General features: G+C 47.9%; 1 protein-coding gene across 4 annotated transcripts; it reads left to right on the top strand.

Annotated features, from left to right (window-relative positions):
* Positions 1-670: 670 nt before the first annotated feature.
* NDE1 (nudE neurodevelopment protein 1) lies at positions 671-27,210 on the top strand. 4 transcript variants are annotated; one of them, XM_019468680.2, is made up of 10 exons: positions 671-757; positions 8,024-8,149; positions 9,589-9,742; positions 15,571-15,719; positions 20,515-20,651; positions 22,360-22,539; positions 23,878-23,969; positions 25,000-25,154; positions 25,599-25,669; positions 25,972-27,210. In XM_019468680.2, the coding sequence occupies exons 2-10, from the start codon at positions 8,067-8,069 to the stop codon at positions 26,046-26,048; spliced, it is 1,098 nt and encodes a 365-aa protein (XP_019324225.2). In that variant the 5' UTR covers positions 671-757; positions 8,024-8,066; the 3' UTR covers positions 26,049-27,210. The 4 variants fall into 4 exon arrangements, with proteins under 4 accessions (XP_019324225.2, XP_019324226.1, XP_019324227.1 ...); XM_019468681.2 differs by lacking the exon at positions 25,972-27,210 and adding an exon at positions 25,844-25,911; XM_019468682.2 differs by lacking the exon at positions 25,599-25,669.
* The last annotated feature ends 140 nt before the right edge of the window (positions 27,211-27,350 follow it).

Here is a 27,350-nt window from a genome sequence, read left to right on the forward strand (position 1 = left end):
CCAATAAGCAAATCACAATGGCTTAACAATTACATAGACTGTATTTAACTGTGTGCTAGGTATTGTCCTAAACGTTTTACAAACTCCAAGTTACCTCATTTTGTCTCCACACAACCCGTAGGTAGAATCCTATTATGAACCCCCATGTTAGAGATGAGGAAACTAAGTCACAGAGTGTCTAGGTCAGTTGCCCAAGATCAACCAGCTAGGGGGAGTAAAGCCAGAATTCAAAGCCAGGCTGGACACCAAACATACTCTAGGTCTACTCTCCTTGAAGAAGACAATGATGTTGAAATTTTTATTTTGGGTGTAAAGGACATGGAGCGTTGCTTAGCCTAAGCGGACCTGGATCTTTGTCCTTCCCTCCATTTGGGGAAAATGCTATCGTTGTTTAGGGGAGGGAGTCGCATTTTCTTGCAGAGCGTAGCCCTCAAGTCCAAGCCCGTCCCGGGATGTCCAGGGACCCGCCTGCACCCTCCAAGGCGGGCCAGGTCCCTGCCCAGCAGCCGGAGCCTCCCAAGCCGGGGCTGGCCCAGTGCAGCCGCGTGGCCACGCCGCGCCCAGGCCTGGGAAAAAAGTTTCCAAACCGCGCTGCTAGGCGCTGATTGGCCGAGGCGGACGCGGTCCCGCGGCGCGGCAGCCAATGGACGCCGCCCGCCGCGGGCGCGGGGGCGGGGGCGGTGGCGGTGGCTAGAGGCCGGGGCAGCGCAGTCTGCTGCTGCCGCCGCCGCCGCCCGTCCTCGCGAACCAAGCCCGGGTAAGTTCGGGGCTGCGGTGGCCGGGGGTGGGGCCCGTCCCGGGACCGCCGCCACCGCCGGGAAACTCTTCCGCCTGCCCTGGCGCCCGCCGCGCTCTCGGGACTCCCAGGAGCCGCCTTGCAGGGAACCTGCCGCGCCCCTCGCTTTCCCGTCGCTTCCCGGCTGCCCGCGCTCCGCGCCTCCCGGGCGCTGGGCTCAAAAGTCCCGCTCTGTGGAGCCTCCCTTGCTAACTTTGTGCCTTCCCACCTTTGTGTCCTCGCGCCCACTTCTCGCCTTTGCCAACTTCCTTTCTCTTCTAGCGCTGGCCTCTCTCCGACCTGCTCTCCTCCTCGTCCCCCGTCCCCGCTGCCCGGCTCCTTTGCCCTCCAACCCTCCTCTCACCCCCACCGTAGGCTGCCCTTTGACTCCCCTAGTCTCTCTTCTCGCTGTTTTCGGCCTTTTCTCAGTCCCCGCCACCTCCTTTCTTCCTGCTGCCCTAAACTCCCTCCTCCTTCTCGTCCCTCCTCCTCCCCCCTCTCGTCCACTGCCCCTTGCTACTTCCACCGTCACTGCAGGCCTCTTTCCAAAAACCTCCCCCCTCCTTGGCATCTCCCTGTCTTCGGGAACGTGTTTGGAACAGCCTCCTTCCCCCTGCTTTTCTCAGATCTCTGCTGCGGGAAGGTTCAGATTTCCTCTGACAGCACTTGGGGGAAGGATTGGATAAAGGATGAAAACGCTTATTCTACAGTTTGAATGCAGTCGTGGGGCTCACCTGCCTCTCCGAGGTCATGGGAAATCCCGCCATCACCTTGGGAAGCTACCTTATCTTCTCCAGTCATCTCAAGTTCTCTGCCTCCTGAGGGTCTGAGCTTCCCTGATTTCTTTGTCCAGGGTTTGTACCAGGTTGTGCCTCTTTCTACTTTTAGCCTCGAGGCCCCTTTTAACTTCCTTTCTAAAGAGATGGCCTTTTACAGCGTGCACTGGACAGAAATTTGTCATTTTCTATGCTAGTTTTGTTTCTGTATTCTTGGATAGGATGGCATTTTAGGACATGGGTAGGGTTCTTTGAAGAGCAATTGGATCCCAGTGGCTCCCAGGGCCACTTTTCTGCCCCCCCCCCCCCCCCCCCCCCCCGGTATTCAATCGGGATTGAAACTTAAATCTTTCCTCTTAGTGTATCACTCGTGTAGCATTAGATCCTTGAGGTCTCAGAGGCCTCTCCTTGGCATATTTGATTCTCTCATTTCGGATATTAGTTTCTTAACTTGGCTGATTCTCTTAGGATGTTATTTTTGTTTCCAAAGTGTGTTCTTTCACGTTGAAATGTGTGAGCCCAGGGAGATTACGCTCCCTTTCCTTACCAGATAATTTCCTAACGCGAGTGGGGCTGCATGCAGAAGGTTTGTGTCGGGAGCTAGTGCTGTTCGCACCTAGACCTGACGTGGGTGCTTCGTCTCTGCCTGTCCCAGCAGCGCCTGGCACTTAGTAGGTGTTTGGAAATGTTTGAGAAGGGGTGGAGAGAGAAGCCACAGTAGGGAAAATTCTTCCCTTGGCATCTTGATTCAGTAGAATAAAATTATCCTGGAACAACAGCCGTTCTATTTTTTTGATCCCAGTTTAAGCTTTTTAAAATTTCAAAGGCAATATATGCTTACCATAAAAATCAATGTATTTAGCAGTGTGTCAGTTACAGGCTCTGATCTCTTTGCCTGCTTTACCCCGTCTGGTACAAGCTTCCAGACCCTTTTCATGTATGCAGAGAGAGCGAGATACATTTATAAACGAAACAGGCACCCTTTCTTAACATAGCATGAACTTTCTTCCATATTAGTTCGTATGACTCTTAACAACTGCGTAATTTTCCAGGCAGTCCCCTGTTGACAGTTGAGTTTCTCCAATTTTCCACATCAGTGGATGATGGCGTACACCCTCGAGTATATGTCCTTGCATGCCTATCTAAGTATTTTTGTAGGAAGATCATCATAGACTTTGAAAGCACAGAGACAGAAGCCAGACTTGCTGACTCTTGACTGGTGTTGCCCCAGTGATGCCACTTCTGCAAAATGCAGAGCCCACGTCACCCCCCTGCCCCGCCAGAAGCTGGGGAAGCACGTGCTGACGTTTGGCAGTGTCTTTGCCTCCCTCCCTTTCCCTTCAGCTCTTCTGTGTGTTTTGATTGGGAAGGATTTGAGGCTGGGGTGAAGGGCGGCGAGTTACTTCTTGATAGTTTATACATGTATTTTGCTCCTGACCAGCTGTGCTGGCTTTCTTCGCTGAGAGGAGAGCCAAGGGACATTGCTTTGTGTTTTCTAGGGTTTTGAAATCAAAGGTATGTGTGTCTCAAGTATGTTTTCAGCTTGCGGAAACACATTTTTGTAGGAGTAGGAGATCTAAGCGATGCCAAGTAGAGAATGTATGCTTTTCTAGCTTCTTGCTCCCAGCTTGTTCCCCCTTGCATACCGTAGCATATACTTTTGAGGTGCCCATTAGGTTTGTCCACAGAGCTGCTGGGACACGGTGGCACAATGGTGTGTTGAGAGCACAAGCCGGGAGGCAGAAGGCCCGTAACACTTGTAGCACAAAAGGAAGAAAGGCAGGAGCACTCACTCATCTTTTAAGCTAGTGGCTACAGAGTTGTATATACTGAGACCCAGCGTTAACAGCTGCCTGCCACAGTGCCTTTTAAAAGACTGTGTGGGCCAGATGAAACGGGTGAATCTGACCTCTCATTAGCCTGTTTGCAACCCCAAGGAGATCTTGAACTGGGATTCAAAGACAACACCCTTCCCCCAACTTGCACTTGGGTTTGGGGTGCCTCTGCCATTTGCTCGTGCCTGTGGAGATGGCCAAGGTATGCCGTGTCTCTGCTCCAGTTCCTGGTCCTAAGAACCCAAGAGACTGACTTGCTTACTCTTGTAGTCGAACGGCTTAAAGAGCATAAACTTGAAGATAACTTCCTAGGTGCCCAGCACACGGCTAATAGAAGCTGGTGATACACTTGAGGAAATTATGCCGGGAGAAGGAAGTCTTTGCGAGTCCTCTTACTTGCTTTCCATGGCAGAGAATAATGCGCATTAGAATGTGAGACGTTTCAAAAATCATACCTCTTTTTAAGGTCGTTATTGCATAGCAAACTGAGGTTCAGCTGTTACTTCTTCCTCTATAACATGTTTTTCCTCTTCCCTAAGGATTGTTATTCCAGTGCAGGGGTTTCTGGTTGAAATGCCAGGCCTGTGGTTTTGGTCCTTGAGTTGAATTAGTTACAGATTGTGCAGGCTCCGGTAGGAGCTCAGGTCTCTGCTTAGCTTCCCCTGCCCTCGCTCTGAAGTCCAAAACCAGGGGACTTCAGATTCCTTGTCTCCCTCTCTCTCAGCCCCTCCCCTGCTGGTGCTCTGTCTCTCAAAAAGAAACAAAACGTTAAATTTTTTTTTAATAAAAAAAACAAAACCAGAGCTTTCCCATCAGCATGGTTGTAATTAGAGCCTCTCTCACAGTGGAAATACCTCTTAAAACATCTCAAAGTCCCTTCCTGAGGATTCAGTTTTAGTTCTCACCGGCTATAGTAAATGTTTTAGGAAGCTTTTTCTCCCTAAAACTCATCTGTCATAAGAGTTCAGGATGAAGGTTATTAAACTCCAGTATGAGATACTCCTCTAGTAAACCCGGGAAGGGGGTAGTTTCCAACGTGGTATCTTCTCCCCCAGATCCTTCCCGCTAAAGAGATGCCACTCAGGTGCTGAGGGAGAGTGGAGCTTTCCCCATCCTAACGAGCATCTTAAGGATTTACAGATGTCAGCCATAAACTGGTCTAGAGAGCTTTCTGGCTTCCTGCCTTTCCTTCACCTGACATCCTCTTCCTGCTAGTACCATTCCACAAGCATTTATTGAGTGCCTGTTACATGCCAGGCACTCTTCTAGGCATTGGGATAAAAAAGCAAGACAGAGAAGGCCCTTGTGCTCAACAACTGGTATTCCCATGGGGGAAGATGAACAAAAACAAAACTCAAAATGATGATATAAAGCAGAGGTTAATATAAGAGAGAAGGGCTGGAGGGGGTATTAGGTGGGGCATCAAAATAAGGTCTCTTCGGGGAAGGCGGTTCAGCTGAGATCTGAATGATAAGAGGGACACCTGGGCATAGATCTGAGGGAGAAGCATTCCAGGCAGAGAATAACAAGTGCAAAGGCCCTGAGGTGGGAGCAAGCGAGGTATGTTCAAGGAACAGAAAGAAGGCAACATGGCTTGAATGTAAGCTAATGATTGGGGTCTGGGGTAGAGAACGTTTAGAGAAGTATGCACGAACTAATTACATTGAATATTGGACATGTTGTTTTTCCAAACAGCGGGAAAAGTCCGCCTACATCCATTGTTCCTTGTTCCTCACTTTCTTGCCCTACTACACAGACCCCCGTGCCACGCATTTGAGGCTGTCCTCAGTAAGATAATCAGTGGCCACACGCTGCTCACTCGTGCGGGCTCTTGACATTGTCGGCACTGGTTTGTGCCTTGGTATTAGATGAGTTCTGGGCTTATTAGAGCTTAGGGCTCCAGCAGGGAGTGCCTACCAGACCTAAGTTTACCCTCACCCATTGCCACGTTAATTACTGTCATTTACACTCCAGCTGCTCTATTCCTTTTACTTCCAATGAACAAGATTGTTCACTACTTACCTTCATTAGGATTCTTGTGGCAACAATCCAACCCTAACTGGCACATTCAAGAAAAGGAGTTGGTCATCTGTCATAACCTTAAATCAGGTATGACTGGGTCCAGGTGTTCAAATGATGTCATCAGGACCCAGTATCTCCACCTGTTGGCCTTGCTTTCCTCGGTTTTGGCTTCATTCTCTGGCCGACCCCTCCTTTGTGGTGGAGGAATGACCACGGACAACTCCAGGCTTACCTCCTACTGCCTTACCCTAGTGGAAAGAATGTCTGTCTTTGTTCCTCCCAGCTCTATGGAGATATAATGTATAACGTTGTGTAAGTTTAAGGTATATAGCATGATGATTTGGTTTTTTCTTTTTGTAAAAGTTTATTTATTTTGAGAGAGAATCCCAGGCAGGCTCTGTACTGTTAGTGTGAAGCTTGATACAAGGCTCAGAACCACCAACCATGAGCTCATGACCTGAGCCAAAACCAAGAGTTGGACGCTTAACCGACTGAGCCACCCAGGCGCCCCTGTTAGTGTAGCATGACGTGTGGATACATGTATATATTGGGAGCTGATTACCACAATAAGATTAGTTAACACGGAGAGTGTGTTTCTCGTTGGCTCTGCAAAAGCCCTACGCCTGGACACTGATTGGCCTTGCTTGGGTTAGGCCCACCCCTGTCTTTGGCTCAGTTGGGGTTGGGACCACCCGTGAACCAATCATTGACCTAGTTTGGGTTAGGCCCACCCCTATCATTGGCTCAGCAGAGATTAAGCTGATGATGGAGACATCCATTCCATCATGTGCCTCCTCCCAGATGCTGATAGTCAATCTAGTACATCTGAATCACTCTGGAATGAGCATAGGGTTGGTTTCCCCAAGATAAGGGTGTTGTTACAGAAAGATGGAACAAAAAATGCTGGACTGGAAAAAAAAGTCAAAGACGAATGAACAGCATTCTGTTCTACCCAGCTTCTGTGCTTCCATCAAGCTTTCAGACAGACTCTGTTCTGCAAAAGGGCGTGGGGGTGGGGTGGGGAACAAGCATGTGGTCCCTGGAATAGGGAAGGGAGAGAAATTACGAAGAAGATGTGAATATTGGTACTAACAAATCTATTTATCAAGAAGTGCTGCACTCAAATAGAATTATGATTGTTTGATTTTTTTTTTTTTTAACCAGGGATCCAGAAGTTGGTGATTTTGTCCATGCCAACACTAACTTACTTAGCTGAATGATTCATATTTGTAGTCAAAAATACAGCTTGCTATGTCTTGCGGAGTGAGGGGTTGCATTCATTCTTTGGTCCTGAAGGACACACACCAGACCGAGAGCTCCCTGGAGGGAAGGAAGGGACCTTGGAGACCTCTCATTTGCATTTTTGACAAGTTCAGAGCCTTACATAAGTTCAGGGAATAAGCTTTTGCACGGAGAGGCTCTATCAGCAGGGAGTCTGTGACCTGACAGCTGTTGGGAAAGATCTGTGCTCTAGCCTCTCCTGCGTTTCTCTGAGCCCTCAGAGCCAAGGCCCCATTCCCACCCCCTACCCTCCAGCCCCCCTCCCATTTGTCTTCTCACACCCACTTCTCCAAAATTCCCTCTACTTCCTCTTCTTTGCCTCCTGGTAATTCCACCCCGTTTATTCCTCCTCCCTCCTCCTCTGTTGAAACTACCCTTGCCCACGTCACCGGTGACCGACGTTTCTTTCGCGAAGTCTCCTGGATATTTTCCAGCCCTTATCTTAGCCTCTCTGTTGCGTCTTGGATACTGTGGAACATTCCCTCCTTTCCCCTAGACGCCACGTCCTCCCAGGACAGCTCACCGTCTGGTTCTTGCCTCTGTTTCTCCGCTGTCTCCTTTGATTGCTGTTTCTTTCTTTGCCTACCAGGCAAACATTGGCATTCCTCAGAGTTCCATAAATAGTCCTTCCTAGATTGTCTGGCGCTTCCATCACAGGATAAAGGGAAGAAGCAGCTACAGACTCAGGACTCTCAAATTTGTGTCAGCCCAGGGTTCGCCCCAGAGTCTCAGATCCACTCTTGCTTCTAGATGTGCCACAGGCTTCTCAAACCCAGAGTGTCCCAAACTGGGCTCCTTATCCTCCTCCTCAAAGACATTCCTTCTCTTAGGATTTGTCTCTGGTGATGAGGATGGTGGGGGCACCGGGTGTCTAAACTGGAACCCTGGGAGATGTCCTCAGCTCCTTTTTTTTTTCCTTGCCCCTCCTCGAATGAAATAAATAAAATCTTGGTAGTTTTGTCTATTTGTGGAATGTTTCCTGTGGGTGGGCTGGATTTTGTCTGCCTTTGATGTCAAGTTTTGGCAATGTTTTATCATTTAACCCAACATAAAATTCAGGAATTTTTTTTTTTCCTCCCTGTTAAAGATCCACTATTGGGTTAAGCGTCCGACTTTGGCTTGGGTCATGATCTCGTGGCTGGGGAGTTCAAGCCCCATGTTGGGCTCTGTGCTGACAGCTCGGAGCCTGGAGCCTGCTTTGGATTCTGTGCCCCCTCCTCGGGCCCTCCCGTGCTCATTCTGTCTCTCTTAAAAATGAATAAGTATTAAAAAAATTTATAAACATCTGCTGTTGAACCAGATATGCAAATAATTTTAAAGCTTTTCTCTCCTAGACACCATGCTGCAAGAAGAGTGACCCCTTCCTCTGTTTCCACAATGGAGGATTCGGGAAAGACTTTCAGCTCTGAGGAGGAAGAAGCAAGCTACTGGAAAGATCTGGCCATGACCTACAAGCAGAGGTCAGTCTTCCTAAGTCCACCTTGCTTTTTCTCCCCATCACCGTGGCAGCAGCCATTGATTTTGTCGCTCTTAGGCCACAAGCACTACGAAGGACTTGACATACATTCTCTCCGTTAAATCTCAAAACGGCCCTTTGAGGAAACAGTTGTCACCCCATTTTACAGATGAGGAAGCTGAGCCTCAGGGAAGGCAAGTAATGTGTCCACCAAGGTCACACGGCCAGTAAGGAGCAGGCCTAGGATGTGAGCACCAAAGCCTGTGGTCCCAAGCAAACCGCTGTGTTCCTTCCCAGCTGATTTTCCGGCGGGGCTCTGTCGGTTCCAGACGTCTTAGCTGGTCAGCCCCCCGTGTGTGAGGAAAGACCTTCTCCCTGTGTCTAACAAAATGGGTCGTTGCAGATTTTAAATTTGAAAGAAGTGATTCTGCGTCCATATTTGGGAGGAGAGTGTGTGTTCAGCATTTCTTCTTTTTATTTCTTATGGGCTCTTACACTCTTCGTATGGAGGTCTTATTCCAGTCCCTCTAATTCCCTAATTTTATTTATTTATTTATTTATTTATTTATTTTTAATTTTTTTTAACATTTATTTTTGAGATAGAGAGTACGAACAGGGGAGGGTCAGAGAAAGAGGGAGACACAGAATCTGAAACAGGCTCCAGGCTCCGAGCCGTCAGCACAGAGCCCGACACAGGGCCCGAACCCACGGACTGCGAGATCATGACCCGAGCCAAAGTCGGATGCCCAACCGACTGAGCCACCCAGGCGCCCCTCTAATTTTTTTTTTAATGTTTATATTTGAGAGAGAGAAAGTGTACAAGCAGGGGAGGGGCAGAGAGAGCAGGAGACAGAATGCAAAGCAGGCCCCAGGCCTGCCGCAGGGCTCAAACTCATGAGCCAGGAGATCATGACGTGAGCCAAAGTAGGATGCTTAAGTGTGTGCCACCCAGCGCCCCTAATTTCCTTACTCTTAATTCGACTTAAACATAATTCAGGCTTAGCATTTAAAACCAAAAAAAAAAGTGTTGCTTGACTTTTAAGGACTGAAAAGCTGAAATTGGGTGTTTGTCCCCCTTCCAGTGGGACAAGGAAGCACTTAGGTCCGGTTTCTACTTAAAAGTCAATCTGCAGAGGGTGTACAATCCCATGAATACTTTCCACACGTTGAGTTAAAAAAATATATATATGGTGAAAGAATGAGTGAAGAGTGAATGGGCTTTGGAGTCCGGCACCCCTGGGTTCAGGCCTGAGGTCTGCTTCTGACCCGTGTGACCTTGAGGCAGGTCAGTCGGCCTATCTGAGCCTGGCTTTATCTGTAAAGTGAGGTCAGTGATAGTTTCCACTTCTGCTTCAGTTGAGTGAAGAGCTAATCCATGCATAACCCTCAGTAGCTCTAAGTGCTCGATAAACGCTTCCCCTGACACGGCCGGGAATTCTGTAGGGCCGAAAATACCCAAGAGGAGCTGCGAGAGTTCCAGGAGGGAAGCCGCGAGTATGAAGCCGAACTGGAGACGCAGCTGCAACAGATTGAAACCAGGAACAGGGACCTCCTGTCGGAAAATAATCGCCTTCGCCTGGAGCTAGAAACCATCAAGGTGAGAGGAAACGGGCAGCAGGTGTGGGGTGTGGGGCGTGCGCCTGGACAAGGGAGCCCTGCCTTGCGAGGGGCCGCTGCCAGCCCCGGGCTCCCTCCCACCCCTAGGCCTGCTGGGCGGATGTGGTGGTGGAACGCTTGTTTGCCCCCGATGGGCAGAGCTCTGTGGGAGCAGATCACACAGGTGTCCCCGTGGCCCATTCTTGGGTGTCTACCACAGTCCCACAAGGCCTGCAAAAGAAAACGTTTTGAGAGGATGGAGTGTCACTAGATTTGCTGATCGGGGGTGTGATAGCCCCTAGATGCCTACTGATGTTTAAGTTAAAATAAAATAAGGACAAATTTAACTCCTCAGTTATACCAGCGACGTTTCAACTACACGACAGCCGCATGTCTAGTGGGTATCAGTACTGGACAGAGTGGTGCAGGGTATTTCCATCATTCCAGAAAGTTCTGTCGGACAGAGCCAGTCGAGACCAGGTTTCTCAGCCTGGACGCTGCTGACATTTGAGGTCAGGTCATTTTCAGTTTAGGGGGCTGAGTTTTACACTGTAGGATGTTTGTGGGGGTTTTTTTGTTTAAAAAATTTTTTTAATGTTTATTTTTGAGAGAGACAGAGAGAGTGTGAGTAGGGGCAGGGGAGGGACAGAGAAAGGGAGACACAAAATCCAAAGCAGGCTCCAGGCTCTGAGCTGTCAGCACAGAGCCCGACACGGGAGTCAAACTCACTAACCATGAGCTCACGACCTGAGCCGAAGTCAGACGCTTAACTGACTGAGCCACCCAGGCTACCCATGGTTTTTTTGTTGTTGTTTTTTTCCTTTTAAGTTTATTTATTTTGAGAGAGAGAACAGGGGAGGAGCAGAGAGAGAGGGAGAGAGAGAATCCCAAGCAGGCTCCACGCTGCCAGTACAGAGCCTGATGTGGGGCTCCATCCATGACTATGAGATCAGGGCCTGAGCCAAAATCAAGAGTTGGGAGCCACCCAGGCGCCCCACACTGTAGGATGTTTAACAGCATCCCTGGTCTGCATCCAGTGGATGCCAGTAGCTCCTTCTGCCCCAGATTATGACAACCAAAAATATCTTCAGACATTGCCACGTATCTGGAAAACCACTGGTCTAAAGGGTAAAGACTACCTTTTGGACATGCTATAGGGCTTAGCAGATAATCGCTAACACTGTGCCCCGGAGACTGAGTTTCTCAGCCCTCACTGATAAGCAGGATCACCTGGCAAGCTTCGAAAGTATCAGGCCTGAACCCACCCCTGCTGTGAGATTCCTGGTCTCAGTAAGTCTGTGGTGGGGGGACACAGGCATGTCTGCCTGTATTTTTTTTTTTTTTTTTAATAAAGCTCACCATGTAAATTTTGATGAGCTGCTAGGGGAGGTGTCGTGGATGGTGGAAGATGTGCTCCCAGTCTTCTGGCAGCTTTGTGGGGAAGACAAACCTAACTCTAAAAAGCACCTAGGGAAAAGATACTCCGTGGCGTAGTACTGACCAAGAGATCCTTCACATAGAAAGGTCTGTATGCAATGGAGACGCAGCTGCTGGGAGGGATTTGAGCTGGTATTTGAAGGTGAGAAGAGGGTGTGTGCGTCTGTGTTTGTGTGGCCAGCAGATTGGGGCAGAGGGGTTAAGGAAGAGCTAATCTGGACCTTCCACAGACACAGACGAGAACAGATGTCAAGCAGACCTGGGAATCCTGGCTTTATGAGTTCATGGGAAACAGTGGGGCCAAAAAATGGACTGGGGATTGAGGGATGGGGAGGGGCGGAGGAAAGACCCTGAAGTCCTCAGAAGCTGAGCTGTGGAGTGCAGGCTTGTATGTTGTAGACCGCAGACCCCAAGCTGGCCGTCTACAGGTCAGTCTGGCACATTCATGGTTTTTGCTTAGCCTTCAATGGCTTTTTATTCTGTATATTATGAAAGCTTCCATGCACACAGCCAGGTTGAAAGAATTTTCCAGCACACGTCTGTATATCCACCACCTGTGCTCTACCAGTAACCTCTGCTGTACTTGATTCTTATTACCTAGCTATCCCTCCCTCGGTCTACTTTTCTGATGCATTTCAAAGTGATTTGCAGATACCTATTTACCTCCCTGTAAATACTTCAGCGTGTTAGTGTTAGCTAGAGTTGAGGTTTTGTTTATAGTTCATTCTTTTCATAGTAAAACTTACATCTGTAGTGTTTATTTTAAATGTTTGACATCAGTATTCAAAGTTGCGAGGCTTCCTATAAAAATTGGGATTTCTGACTTCCTTTGAGAATCAGCGGATCTGGCCATACCAGGCCTGCATTCGTCCCCGCCATCGAAAAGCCAAGTAATGGTTGAGTGCTCACCAGTCCATCCCAGTCCCCACTACGGTCCCCCACCTCTGTCTCTGACACTGAGGAATGAGTGTCCCTTGCTTTATGCCTACACCTGGCCCACACAACTCAAAACAGCCTGGCCCCTACAGGCATTAGTATTTGACCCCTGCCATGAGCACTGAGGGATCACTATAGCTCTTAGCTTGAAGGGGACTCGGGGTGGGAAGCTGTGTGGAGGGAAGATCAGCAGCAGTATAAATGATAGTTGGGAGAAGGAATGAGACCCTCCACGGAGGCAGACTAACTGAGCAATAATGAAGTAATTGTTTTAAGGCTGAGCCCTTGAACCTGCGGAAGCCGTTTTGTTTTTTTTTTTTAATTTTTTTTTTTTTATGTTTTATTTATTTTTGACAGAGAGAGAGACACAGTATAAGCAGGGGAGGGGCAGAGAGAGAGGGAGACACAGAATCTGAAGCAGCCTCCAGGCTCTGAGCTGTCAGCACAGAGCCTGACGTGGGGCTCGAACCCACAGACCACAAGATCATGACCTGAGCTGAAGTCGGACACTCAACCGACTGAGCCACCCAGGCGCCCCCTTCAAGAAGACATTTTTATGACAGCCACATGACAGATGCATGAGGCACGGAGCATAGAGTAGGAGAAGCAATAGAAATACCTTGGAATAAAGAATACTTACTTGCCTTGGGGTACTTGGCTGGCTCAGTCGAGTCAGAGCATACGAGTCTTAAATAAACTAAAAAAAAAAAAATTACTTATTTTTTGAGAGGGGAAGGGGAACCTAAGCGGGTTCCACACTGTTGGCACAAAGCCTGACGTGGGGCTTGAACTCAAAAACCTTGAGATCACGACCTGAGCCGAAATCAAGAGTCGGACACTTAACCAGCTGAGCCCCCCAAGCGCCCTGAGGGTGCAACCCTTCATCTTGGAGTAGTGAATTCGAACCCCACGTTGGGTGTAGACATTACTTTAAAAAATAAGTAAGTAAATAAAAACTGCCACCAGCACCTATTTGTCAGTCACCTGAGCGGAATGTATTCGGCTGTGTCAGACTTCTTGACAACTGGCTTATTCATCACAAGTTGAATGTAAAGGCCTGTAAGGGATCAAACAGAGCGTCTGTTGATGGCTCCATCAACTGACCGCTTATAATTAGTGCCAAATGAAAGCGCAACATTTAGCAACAGCTTTTCATGTCTGCAAGTTCAAAGGACATCATTTGAATCTGAATGCTGGTGGAGAGGCCCGTTAACTGCATCTTCTTGAACCTGTGTTTGAATTTAGGTTAATGACCTAGGATCCCATGCCTTCCTGTTTTATTTGGAGATGCACACAAATAAAGGGTGTGAGGCCGGGAGAGCCAGGCCTGGGAATTGGCCCCTGTGTGGGTCTTGGTCTGCCCCTCCTTGACTGAGCAGGGATGCTTCCTCTGCTGCGGCCAGGAGACACTATCAGAGGGGACTGGCCAGGAAACAGAGTATCAGAGGGGACCGGACAGCATGAGGGTGTGGAATGGCCTCCTTGTCCTCACCCTGTAAATAATCTGCTTGTTCTGTGGGAGTGTGTCTTTCACAGGGCTCTCGCCACGCCTCTCTGGCCTGGGCACCATTGTGTCATTCTCCCGGTGCATCCAGACTGTTTCTAGCAACGCCTTTGTTGACTCAATTGAGTCAAGAAGAGTTTGACTGTTGTTCAAACTTTCCAGTTTGACTTTGGGCCTTTCCTATGGGAAGTGTTTTCTTTTGTGTGTAGATGAAGGGAAAGCAGTAAGGGTGTTTGGTGAAGGAAGGTAATTTGGGAAAGGAGCCAGAGCAGAATGTATGTGTGTGTGTGTGTGTGTGTGTGTGTGTGTGTGTACATGAGCCTGCATGTGTGCACAGTACCTATGTGACCTGTAATGAAATGGTTGAGGGTGCTTTAGCATAGTTGTTTGTTTGTTTTTTGTTCTTAATTTTTTTTGTTGATTATTTTGAGAGAGCGTGAGCGGGGGAAGGGAGAGAGAGAGAGGGAGACACTGAATTCAAAGCAGGCTCCAGGCCACAAGCTGTCAGCCCAGAGCCGAACCCAGGGCTCAAACCCATGGACCTCGAGATCATGACCTGAGCTGAAGTAAGTGGTGCCGTTAGCACAGTTTCCTTAAAAGCATAAGCCCCAGGGCGCCTGGGTGGCTCGGTCTGTTAAGCGTCTGACTTCAGCTCAGGTCATGATCTTGCAGTTTGTGAGTTTGAGTCCCGCATCGGGCTCTGGCCTGACAGCTCGGAGCCTGGACCCTGTTTCAGATTCTGTGTCTCCCTCTGTCTCTCCTCTCCCCTACTCATGCTCTGTCTCTGTCTCTTTTTCTCTCTCAAAAATAAACAAACATTAAAAAAAAAAAAAAGGCGAAAAAAGGAAACGCACAAGCCCCAGTGGCCCAGGTTGGATCTAGGCTCAGGCATTTGCTACCAGTTGACTTTGGGCTAATGGGGTAGGCTCCCTTCACATCTCTGAAATGGCATTCAGCGAGGCATCGTAAGCACGGTCCTGAGCCCAGAAGCTGGCCCAGAGTAAGCATGCGATGAATGTTAGCTGCTGCAGTTGACTGTTCCCTTCCTTGGAAAGCACTAGTCAAATCACACCTGAACTTGCAGCTTTTGGTGATAAGTAACAGGTCGTGGGGTTTTTTTGTTTGCTTGCTTCCCTTCCCTTGCTTCCTTGCTTCCCTCCCTTCTTCCCTTCCTCCCCCAGAGGTCCCCAAATCCCTTTCAAACCCCCATGCTACACGGGGAGTCTCCTGGACATAAAGTTAGAACAGTTATCAAACTAAGCACATGGTTTTCTGCTCTTGTTATGAGGCAGCAGCAACCAAAGCTGTTGTGATTCCTTACATGTAATCCAGGGATGTCACGTGAGGTGGATCTGTATTGCCCTGTGGATGGTGCTTGGAGACATTTATGTGGTTTCCTGTGGCTGTGTGGATGCCCTTGAACAAAATGATGGCTTTGAAGATTGTTGGGGGCTTCTTACCCAGAGGCTGCAGGGACCAAGTTTGGGAGGGGGCAGGGTGGTGCAAGGTGCTAGTGGGCTGGGAGGCAGGAAGTACTTGGTACATAAGAGCTTTGAGCGGTGGCCCCGTTCTTGCCATCTGCCCTCCTTTGCTTCAGAGTCCGTGTCTGTGGAGAGAAGGTTCTACTGACTGAGGTTAGGCTTGTCCCCTGGTTGTGGTGGGTGGCCGCGAGGCTGTCTGGAGCCACCTTGGGGAGTGATAGGAAGAATGGCCCCATAAAGATCCTATACTAAGGAGGAGCTAAATCCCTTAAAGAAATCAGGGCGCTGACGGGCTGTGCACACGGGGAGGTACGGATGCTCATGAGCTAAAAGCAACAGCGCCCATGACAACAGGAGTGGGCACAGTCCAGGAGTAATCCTCGGTATTTTAAGGCAATGCCAGGGAAGGGAGATAAACATAGCTTATCAGAAGTCTTAAATCACACACTCAGTGTCGATTTTGATCTTCAGGACAAGTTTGAAACGCAGCACTCTGAAGGCCACCGGCAGATCTCAGCCTTAGAGGATGACCTCGCCCAGACCAAAGCAATCAAGGATCAACTTCAGAAATACATCAGAGAGCTGGAGCAAGCCAACGATGACTTGGAAAGAGCAAAACGGTACGTCGGGAAGGAGAAACGGGTTTGGGAGCCTTTTTTCTCTGCTGTTGGCTCCCAGCACGTGGGTGCCAAGCACCGTGTTGAGTCTAGAGGATTCAGCCGTGAGCCACACCAAGCCAGTGACCGTCCAGGAGACAGACAACAGACACATCAGTGCAACCTGATGACAGCAGTAAGTGCTGCAAGTTCAGGTGCGATGGGGGTGCGTAAGCGGACACATTAGTTACACCATCAGTGGGTAAATGTCAGGCAAGGCTTCCCAGTGGAAGTGGCAGTTAGGCTAAGACCAGGGGGATGTATATGCATTACCCAGGAGAAGAATATGAGGTGAGAACATTCCAGGCAGAAAGGCACACATGTGCTCATTACCGCCCTAAGGTAAGCGTGTTCAAAGAACAGTATTTCTTTGCAAATGTTTATTTAGTTTTGAGAGTACGAACAGGGGAGGGGCAGGCAGAGGGGGACAAAAATCCAAAGTGGGCTCCACCTCTGACAGCAGAGAGCCCGATGTGGGGCTCGAACACACAACCTGTGAGATCGTGACCTGAGCCGATGTACGGTGCTCAACCAACTGAACCACCCAGGCGCCCCCGAAGAACGGTATTTTGTAAACTGACATTCTGTTGCTGAGCAGAATACTACCAATGATAACTAACATTTATTGAAAAACTACTCTGTGCCAGCCCCCCCCCTTTTTTTTAATGGAAACACATTAAAAATTAGATATACATTGCATATAGTGGCAGGCACAGATTTTTTAGCGTACAGGTCCCATCAGTTTGGGCAAATGGCGTATACGCTCCCGTGACCCACACTCTTGTTAAGATGGGGAAGCTTTGTGTTGCCCCCACAGGCCCCTGTGTTACTTTTTAGAGGTTGCTTAAGGATAACTTCACTGTACCACTTCAAGTAAAATGCAACAGCCTTGCAACCTTACAGTTTGATTTTTACCATCCTTGAACTTTATGCTATACTTGTAATACTGCTGTGTCTACAAATGCCGTAGATTCTGAAATGCGTAGCTATCGTTTTGGCTTTAAAAAGCCCAGTGTATTTTATTTTATTAAAAAAAAATTTGTTTAATGTTTGTTTATTTTTGAAAGAGAGACAGAGCATTAGTGGGGGAGGGGCCAAGAGAGACAGAGACCCAGAATCGAAGGCAGGCTCCAGACTCTGAGCTGTCAGCATAGCTCAGGGCTCATACTCAGGAAGGGTGAGATCATGACCTGAGCTGAAGTCGACCAAGCCACCCAGGTGCCCCTAAAAAGCCAAGTATATTTTAAAGAAATGAAGAGAGTAAAAAGATAGCCTTTTGTATTTACCCACATATTTACCATTTTGGGTTCATTCCTTCCTGAGGATCTGGATTTCCCTCTGGTATCCCCTCCCTTGGGGCTTGAAGAAGTTCCTTTAGGATTTCTTTCTTTTTTTTTAATTTTTTTTTTTTTTTTATGTATATTTATTTTTGAGAGGCAGAGACAGAGCATGAGTGGGGAGGGGCAGAGAGAGAGCGAGACACAGAATCTGAAGAAGCTCCAGGCTCTGAGCTGTATGCACAGAGCCCGATGTCGGGCTGTAACTCACGAACCATGAGATCATGACCTGAGCTGAAAGTTAGACACTTAACCGAGCCACCCAGGTGCCCTTTCCCTTAAGATTTCTTATAGCAAAGGTCTGCTGATGGTGAAGTCTCCTTGTTTTAGTTTATCTCGAAGTGTCTTTTGCCTTCATTCTCTTCTTCTTTTTTTTCGGTTTATTTGTTTTAGAGAGAGTGGGGGAGGAGCAGAGAGAAAGGGAGGGAGAGAATCCCAAGCAGACCCCGCACAGTCAGCACAGAACCCGATGCGGGGCTCTAACTCGTGAACCATGAGATCATGACCTGAGCTGAAGTCAGGTGCTTAACCGACTGAGTCCCCCCAGGCACCCCTGCCTTCATTCTTGTCCACTGGATGTGGAATTCTGGGTTGACAGCTGTTGTGTTTTTTTCTTTCGGTGGGTTCTTCCACTGTTTTTCTGGTTTCCTTGCTTTAGGTCAGAAGTTAGTGGTCATTTGAGTGGTCACTCCCCAGTATATAATGTGTTTTTTTCCTAGCTGCTCTCAGATTTTTCTCTTGATTTTTTGTTTGCAGCAGTTTGATTATGATGTGCCTCGGTTTTATATACATGTCTTTTTTTTTTTTTTAAGTGTTGGATTTAACCAGAATAGATTTTTTTCATTTCCTTCAGTAATTCTCAATACCCAATGTGGGGCTCAAACTGGTGACCCTGAGATCAAGAGTTGGATGCTCTTTGGCTGAGCCAACCAAGTGCCTCTATATGTATTTATCTTGACGGGGATTTGCTAGGCTTCTTTAGTCTGTAAATCTCTCTTGACAGATTTCACTTGGGTCATGATTTCTCAAAGATTTGCGCTGGCCCATTCTCTCTGTCCTCTGTCCTTCTGGGACCCTAACTATACACATCAGTCGTTTTGATAATTGCCACACAGGTCTCTGAGGCTCTGGTCCTTTTATTATTTTTTTCCTCTAATATTTTTTCTTTCGGTTCTTCAAATTGGATAATTTCTGTTGATCTAGTTTCAAGTTCGCTGCACCTTTCTCTCCAGTCTGCTGATGAGCCAATTCCAGTAGAGCTTTTAGAGATTGTATTTTCAGTTCTAGAATTTCCTCTAAAAAAAAAAAAAAAATAGTAATTTCCATTCCTCTACTGTGGTTTCTCTTTATATCCTTGAGCATAGCTAAAGAGACTACTTTAAAGTCTTTTTCTGCTAATTCTAACCATGTAGGTTACCTCAGGGCTGCTTCAAGGCCGCTGTGCAGATGCATGGTCCCAGTGTTAGCCAGAGACGTGGGAAGAGAATTTGGGGCTCCCATGTGGGGTGGATTCTATCACTGGAGCTGTAGGCAGAAAACTTACGAAGATGCAAAGTCCACCCAGATTTCGTTGATCAAAGCAAGTCACGTGGCCCATGTCAAGAGCTGGGAAAGTACATTCCACTCACAGGCCGTGTCAAGGATGTGGATGCAAGAAGGGAGGGAGAATTGGGACCACTTCTCATGGGAGCCAGTCTACCATTCACGTGGTTGAAAAATAATATACAAAGGGTAGAGTTTTTTATGCAAATTCAGGCAAATAAAAAAAGAAATTGGTGTTATCCCTACTCTCCTCCCCAACAGCATTCTATACACGCTGTTGTACATCTTCTGTCATACAACAGTAGATCTTGGGGATCTTTCGGTATCAGGACACAGAGAATTCTTTGTTCTTTTTTTCCCCCCAAGTGCATAATATCCTATTGTATGGTTGGTATTGCATAATACATAATACTTTATTTGTCCAGTCCCCTGTGGATGGATAGCTGCTACATTTGCATTCTTGTGCAGTGATCAGCATTGCTGTGATGAATGATGACCACTGCTTGCACAGATGTTTATCTGGAGAATAAATCCCCAGAAGTGAAATTGCAGGGTAAAGGGATAGACGCATGCGTGATTTTGATAGTTGTTGCCCGATTGTTCTCTCTGTAGTTACATCGCTTTACATTCCCAGCAGCTATGTGTCCTGTTTTCCACACAGCTTCCCACACAGAGTGGTTTTCAGATTTCAGATTTCTGCCAATCTAGTCAGGGCCCAGTGGATACATTTCTGAATTATGCGTGACATAGATTCCTTCTCAGATATTTAAGAATGATTTGTTTCTTTTTCTCTGAACTTTGCCTTTTTTTTTTTTTTTTAAACTTGGGTTGCTGGTTGTTTCTCATTTCTAGGAGACCTTTTATATATTTGTTGATGTGGATTGAAAATATTGAGAATTTGTCATTTGTCTTGCAGCTTTGTCAGATGTATTCATTACTATCAAGTTCTCTGATCTCTCTGTAGTCGATCAGTCACAGTGGCAGGGCAGGGTTTAAACAGCTGTTAGCCTGGGTTTTCTTTCTTTTTTTACATTTCTTTCTTACATTTCTCACTCTCGCGTGTGCGCTCTCTCCCTCTCTCCCTCTATATATATGTATTCACATTTTGGCCAAATGCTGAATATTTGGGTGTTAAAATCAGATGAGATAGAGGTGAGGCCCCAGTCATTATTATAGAATGAATAAAGTTCTCGAATGCTCAAGTTTTATATTTAAAAAAAACTTGGGGCTCCTGGGTGTGTCAGTCAGTTGAGCGTCCAACTCTTGGATTTTGGCTGAGGCTGTGATCCCGGAGTCGTGGGATTGAGCTCTGTGTTGGGCTCTGTGCTGAGCGTGGGGCCTGCTTGGGATTCCCTCCCTCCCTCTCCCTTTCTCTCTCTCTCTCTCTCTCTCTCTCTCTCTCTCTCTCCCCCCCCCCCCGCCCCTTTCCCCTGCTTGCATTCTCTCTCTTAAAAAAAAAATACATAAATAAAAAAACCTTAAAAACAGTACAATTTTATTTTAGTAGGATATTCGGAACACTGATTTGCATTTTGAGTCTCTAGGAGGAGATGGGAGTTTGCTCTCCTGGCATTTGGACCCTATATGTTGTCCTAAATAAGGTGCTGGCCCTTTGTTAAGTGCCGTATGGACATTTCTCACTTAATCCTCAGGACGGCTTTGTGTACCTCAAGAGCTAAGATGATTCTCCTTCTGCAGGTGAACAGCCTGGGTCCCTGGGTTAAGCAACCCAGAAGGTTACTCAAGTCTCTGGTGTCCAGGAGGTGCCCATGCTGGGACTCATGCCCCCTATGTCTGCCCTTTCTCATCTCCCTGTTCTGTAGGCACCACATGGATGCCACTGTTTGCTCTCAGGGACAACTTTGCTTTTCTCTTACCAGGGCCACAATCATGTCTCTGGAGGACTTTGAGCAGCGTTTGAATCAAGCTATTGAGAGAAATGCCTTCCTGGAGAGTGAACTTGATGAGAAGGAGAATCTTCTTGAATCTGTTCAGCGCCTGAAAGATGAAGCCAGAGGTCAGGAAGACTTGGCTTTTTTCTGTGTGCCCTGACCAGTGTTTTCCCCTCTCCCTACCTGAGAACAGCTTCTCCTACAATGTTGCCCAGTATTCCCTTTGCTGGAAATCTGTGACCTGCCCTAGTCAGAGGGCGTAGAACCACACTGGGCAGGCCTTGTCCCTGCCCCATGGTAAGAATTGTCAGATGTCCGACCCTGTAAAGACCCTCTGTGGGTATTTAAACCACCACTGGCAGGAGTGTAAGAGTTTTGTGGGGAGAAAAGTCTTGACGGAATTGCTAGCTAGTCCATTGTTTCTGTGACCTGATGGCAGGTTTCTGTGACCTGATGCCTGATGGCAGTGGTTTCCAGCTCTGAATTCCCATCAGCATTTGCTCCGTGGAAGTTTGCAGTTCTGGGGTAGATCTGGGTGCAGAAGAACTTCTTGAACATCCCAATTAATTGTTTATAACACTAATTTAGTTCCTAATGTATAGCCAGTAGAAGGGGGATTAAAAAGAAGAAAACTGCAGGTCTGAAAGGTAGTTCTGCAGTGGTTAAATAAATGACAGAGATTTGTTTTATTTTATGGAACGTTAAACAGTTGTTAAAACAAATAAGGTATAGGGGCGCCTGGGTGGCTCAGTTGGTTAAGCATCCGGCTTCAGCTCAGGTCATGATCTCGGGGTCTGTGAGTTCGAGCCCCACGTTGGGCTCTGGGGTGATGGCTCAGAGCCTGGAGCCTGCTTCTGGTTCTGTGTCTCCCTCTCTCTCTGCCCCTCCCCTGTTCATGCTCTGTCTCTGTCTCAAAAATAAATAAACGTTAAAAAAAAAAAAACATTTAAAAAACAAATAAGGTATAGATGTGAATATGGCTAGATTAAGACCTACCGTTGAAGGAAGATAAATCATAGACAGTAAACGTGTTTCTGTTTACACTTAGTAAGAATTATTCCTAACATACGCTTAATAGGTAATAAACTGTACATCTGAAAACGCAGAGAAAAAAGGATTGAAAATATCTCCCCCATATTATAGTGATAATGAGTCAGGAGGCCCATATGGGGGTTGGTGGGGAAAGCGTCTTTTCCCTTAGTATGCTGTATACCCTGTTGAGCTGGAAATATCTTGAAGCAAGAAAAGGATTAGTGTATCTATCATTGCCATAGTTTTTCAAAATTTTTAAACCTTTCTGTTTTTACTTTGTTTTTATTTTTAAGTAGGCTCCATGCCCATCATGGGGCTTGAACTCACAACCCTGAGATCAAGAGTCACACGTTCTAGGGGCACCTGGGTGGCTCAGTTGGTTAAGCTTCCAACTTTGGCTCAGGTCATGATCTCACAGTTCGTGAGTTCAAGCCCCGTGTTGGGCTCTGTGCTGATGGCTCAGAGCCTGGAACCCGCTTCGGATTCTGTGTCTCCCTCTCTCTCTGCCCCTCCCCATTCATGCTCGCTCTCTGTTTTAAAAATAAAACATTAAAAAAAAAAGAGTCACATATTCTACGGCTCAACCAGCCAGGCGCCCCTAAACCTTTTTGGTTTTATTACAAAATCATGTAGTTTCACAAGCCTGCTAGGCAAGGTCCTGTGGGTTTCACTCCACTGAGGGTTTCCGCCCATGGGTTTTCATTCTGGTGCTTCTTTTCCCTGACCATTGTCTACTGTTGACCCTCCCTTTGCCCTGTCCCCTGAAGCAAGGGCTTAATCTGAATCCTTGTCCTGCCTCAGATTTGCGGCAGGAATTGGCTGTGCAGCAGAAGCAGGAGAAACCCAGGACGCCCATGCCCAACTCGGTGGAGGCCAACAAGACAGACACAGCTGTGCAGGCCACGGGCTCCGTGCCATCCACCCCCATAGCTCATCGGGGACCCAGCGCCAGCTTAAACACACCGGGGACGTTCAGACGTGGTAAGAGAACGGCAGTCAGGGGGATTTGCCTTGTTTCACCAAGCTCTCCACGGGTAGGGTGCTGGGTCAGGGAGGCACTGGCACTGGCTGTGCTGCAGGGAGCAAACTGGGTGCTCAGAGGGGCAGAGCTTTGAGACAAACTGGAAGAGCTCGGGTGTGAAGCAGTAGGGAGTGGTGGAGTCTGCGGTGAGCCAGAAAATAGAAGCTTCTTCCCAGGGGCGGCTGCCACTGTGCTCCCACCCCGTGACATGTGGGCCCAGCATTAGCGGACCTTTCCGTTCTTCATCAGAAGCCAGAAATCCTCTTGCTGAACATGAACTCTCCTAAATTTAAAATTCCAATGATCAGATAAAAAATTTAGAAAACGTTTTGTGGGTCTAGGGAGACGTGTGTCTAGAACTGGAGCCGGTGTAGCCTGGGGTGCATGGTTAAAAAAAAAACAACCCAACAACGAGAAATTGGAGATGTTGCCCCAGCTCCTCTGCTGATTCACGGAGGCTGTTATCAGGCTGCTTAATAGGAAATAACAGTAGGCAGCTACTAGAGCTCCGTGTGGGCTAGTTCGCCGCTGTGCTTAAAGTGCTTTGCATACGCGTGACCTCACTGAATTCTTAGCACTGGCCCAGGTGCCGTCCCCATTTGATGGATGAAGAGACTGAGGCCCTGGGGAAAGTAGCTCGCCTCAAGTCATATGGGCGGTAAATAGCAGAGCTGAGATTCAGACTCAGGCCAGCTGGCTACAGAGCTCACACTCCCTGTTCCTGCCATATCCCTAGGCTCGTCCCCTGAGATGAAGAGACTGGTGAGATTTCCAGAATGCCCATCTAGAGCAGTGTTTTCCACACTTTAGTATGCACATGACTCAGCGGGGCATCTCATTCAAATGCACCTGAAATTGAGTGGGTCTGGGCAGGACCCGAGACCCTGCGCCCTAACCAGCACCCCAGTGATCCTGGTGCCTCTGGTCCCCGGCTCCTGCTTGGAGGAGAGAGGCTCTGGAGAGTTAAGACCCTTCCAGATGTGGTTTGCTTAGATGCTATTCATGTTCATTAACTGTATGGAATTCGTAGAATTTCAAGAAGACTTGTTTGGATTTTGATTTAAAAGAGTGACGTGTAAAGGTGAACAGTTAATACAGTCATTGTAAGGCTGCAAAAGGTCAGTCATCCCATAGACTCCTCGCGGGTTAGTTAACTTTTGAGTGAAATGGGCAGCATCCAGGATCAGAGCGTGGGGATTAGCCTCCCTGCCCCCTCACCGGGGTTCCACATGTAGGAACATGAGTGGACCGACTTAGACTGGGGATCGCTCTTATATGTGCTCCCTTTGCACACCCAGGTCTGGATGACTCCACGGGTGGGACCCCCCTCACGCCCGCAGCCCGGATATCGGCCCTCAACATTGTGGGAGACCTGCTGCGGAAAGTAGGGGTAAGACCGCCGCCTCCCCGGGTTTGGTGTGGTTCCTTGCCTGTGTTTCAGGATGCCTGAGAGGGGCGACTTTACCGGTTCCTTTCCCCTGTAACAGAGCGTCCCCTAGCGTCCCCTAGCGTCATGCGAGCTCCTGTGGGCCTTGTTGACAAACACCCAGAGCTCTGACTCCATCAGCCCTTTGACCTCTGTGCATATATTTCTTCTCCTGCCATTTTTCCTTGGAATTCAGGAAATTTGGCTGGTGTCTGTGATGTTTTTCTTAATTTAAGAAAACTGAGAAACATTTGAAAGTTCTTTTCCTTTTAAATGAGGGAGTCAAAGACAACATCTCAAAAGGGCTAGAGCAAAGAACTCGACTTGAGGTTTTACCTTCACTACAGGGAAAGATTTTTTGTGTGTGCTTAAGAAATAACACAGGTATTCTGTGTAGCTGTTGCTTGTGTTTTTTAAAATAATGCCTGGCGAATCACATGATTTAACTCCTGCCAGCCTGTCTTCAGCCAGAATGTATGTAGTCAGAGCTGCGCCTTCATAGAAGCTTGCGACTCTTTTCTCGTGTTTTTACTTTGAGATTTTGGTTTTCTGGTTTTCTGTTCTGTAAACATGTTTCTCTTTAAATGTGTTGCACAGTTAGAGCATAGATAAGCCTGGGGCGGTCTCAACGCCCTCTTGGTTTTTATGGGGTCTCTTTCCAACAAGGCACAGTCCTCCCACACAAGCCACTCTGTGCACATTTGATAAAGGTAAACAAAAGAGTAGATCATCCCGGAAGTTGATTTCACGTTTCCCATAGGCAGAACTGGATCATTGGCAGGGCTGGTGATTTTCCAGGAAGCTCCTAACTGTCTTAGGCCAGTGGCTCTAAAGGGCGGATGCACGCTGGGTTCCTTCAGGGCCCCACTCTTGGAACTCCCGCCCTACAACACAGTTCGAGAACCCCCGTTTGAGGTTATTGTCTGTGTACAGGCTCTGGGGAGAGGGGAGGTCTGCTCTTGAACCTGAAAGATGAAAGCACGTTTCTCTGCAGGCGCTGGAGTCCAAACTTGCATCCTGCCGGAACTTCGTGTACGATCAGTCCCCAAACCGAACAAGTGGCCCGGCCTCAGGGCGGGGGAGCAAACACAGAGATGGCGGTGGCGAGAGACAGCCAAGCAGCAGCGGCGTGCCTCTAGGTGACAAAGGGTCAGTACCTTTTTAGCTGTCCGCTCCTGGGGGGAGCCTCTCACCCCTGACCGATAGCCATTTTGTAGAAGTTGGAGGGTCAGGTCAATGAACCTCAACCCTCCACCCCCTTGGGACGCAGTGAGGTGGTGTCTTCCGGTGAAGGTTAAGGGCAAATGGCCAGGAAGAGGCTCGTTTTTATTACTCGAATCTGCAGCCCCAGCTCCTGGTCGTGCTGTGAGAATGTCCTGTATGAAACACTTGTTTGGGATTTGAGCTTCAAAAGCTTCTCTGTTTCCCCTAGAGGAGGATTTTTTTTCCTTAAAAGAGAAAAAAAAAAAAAAATCTTTAGAACCTCAGGAAACAGGGACTCCATTCCAGCCAGACTAGATTCCAGTAACCTGATGGGAAAGCACAACTCGGACTCTGACAGCTTTGGGTATTTTCTTACTTGAGGAAAATCAGGACAGCTTCTGGATGGGTTGATTTCCTAAGCTGCGTCGCCATGTTCCTGGACCCCGAGCCAAGTAACTTGGGTAGGTGTGGGGCAGACAGATGATGGGGAACGAAGAGTCGTTTTCCACGGCGCGCACGTGACTTCCGACCCCGTCGAAGAGGGTGTTTTTAGTGGGTCTGGTGTGACTGGGCTTTTTGTGTGGCCTCGGGAATGTGCGAGCTCGATGGCCAGTGTCCTTTTCTTCGTTTCGCAGGAGAGAAAATTGACACCCAGGGAGACCCTGCTCCTGACTCTCTTTACTCTTAGAACTTTGTGGGCCCTGATGTTAGCCAGTCTGTGACAGCTGTAATGTCCACCTAATTTGGTTTGCTCTGTCTGAAGGTTGGGAAAACGCCTGGAATTTGGGAAGCCGCCTTCAAATATTTCCTCACCGTCGCTGCCGTCAGCCCAGGGTGTAGTCAAGATGTTGCTTTAGGAAATCCACGGAAGCCGAAGCCCCTGGCGTGTCTGTGTGGGAGTCGTTGCTTTTCTTTCCCTCCTTAAACTAGGTTTTTGCTTTGTTTAAGTTAGTTTAAGAACTACGTGCAAACAGTCACACTAGCCACTGAGGCCATCGCCCATGGCCCCTGGTAGCTGTCCCCGTGAAATGTTGTCTCCTCCTCCCCAGCCTCCTTGCCAGTGCGTTGCAAATCGACAGGGACAAACCGGACCCTCTGGACAGGGCTCCGCGGTGTGGATGCTGAGGCCACCCCATCATTTTGAACTGACCTGAGTGTTGAAGGATTTGGGGATGTTTTTTTAATGACTGGAGATGCCTTAAAAATGGGATGTGAGCCCATCTCAGGCCCAGGCTATCTTCCATAAGAAAATCTCCGTGCTCTGTGGCACCAGAAGGGTCTGTGTACTGAAATTGTGTCTAAGAGAGAAGAGTAGGATAGGCACGTGCCTTTTTTTAAAAAAACACACTATGGTGTAGTTTACCTCTGGGACTCACTCTGCCTCTCACTGAGGCGTTGGGAGCTGTGCTTGTGTTTCAGAGGCGATCTTGTGTGGACAAGGGCAATGGAAACATCTGTATCTTCTTTAGATTGTTCCCGATAGTTGGGTTTCCTGGAACTTGTGCCCTGGCCCTGGGGGAGGCCTCCCCTGACGGTCATTGGGGTGGCGTGGCCTTATGAGTACAGCCCCTAAGAACAGAACTTCATTCAAAGCCATGATAAAATAACCATGGTGGCCTCCACATAGGATTGAACCACAGGATTGTTGTTGGAAGCTTCCTTGTGAAAGAAGACACAAACACGGGATTTTCACGTGGACAGAGTATGTGCTCAGCCCTGCCCGTCGTGAACGGCTGGCTCACACTTTTGGAGGCAAGTTAAAAAGAACACGTGAATTTGGGAGCATGCGCGCAGCTTAACCACCCTTTGTTACTAAGTTATTTTTCCAAGAGAATAGCAGAAATATCCTTGAGTTGAAAATAGAACTTTTCAAGTGCTTTTGAAATTCAACAGAGAATGAATCTCTGGTGCCCAGTTCATTACCATGGGAACATTCTAACCTGTATGGGGAAAAGACGGACTTCTATTTTTTTAAAACAACAATAAAATCAAGAGAAACTCATTTTCCACGTGGTGGTGGTGGTGGTGGGTAAATGCTGCTTTGTGCCTTGATGTTTGCTCGAACGGTGGCAAAACGTTTGTTTTTGAACCAAGTAATCAAATACGAAAAAATACTTGAAAAAAATTCCTCTTCACGTCAGC

Source organism: Panthera pardus, unplaced genomic scaffold, assembly GCF_024362965.1.
Source record: "Panthera pardus isolate Hobbes unplaced genomic scaffold, ASM2436296v1 HiC_scaffold_5, whole genome shotgun sequence".
NCBI lineage: Eukaryota > Metazoa > Chordata > Mammalia > Carnivora > Felidae > Panthera > Panthera pardus.

Coding starts and splice junctions, on each gene's coding strand:
- NDE1 (XM_019468680.2), top strand. CDS start 8,067: ATGGAGGATTCGGGAAAGACTTTCAGCTCTGAGGAGGAAGAAGCAAGC. Junction 9,743..15,570: donor TGGAGCTAGAAACCATCAAG/GTGAGAGGAAAC, acceptor TTTGATCTTCAG/GACAAGTTTGAAACGCAGCA. Junction 20,652..22,359: donor CCTGAAAGATGAAGCCAGAG/GTCAGGAAGACT, acceptor GTCCTGCCTCAG/ATTTGCGGCAGGAATTGGCT.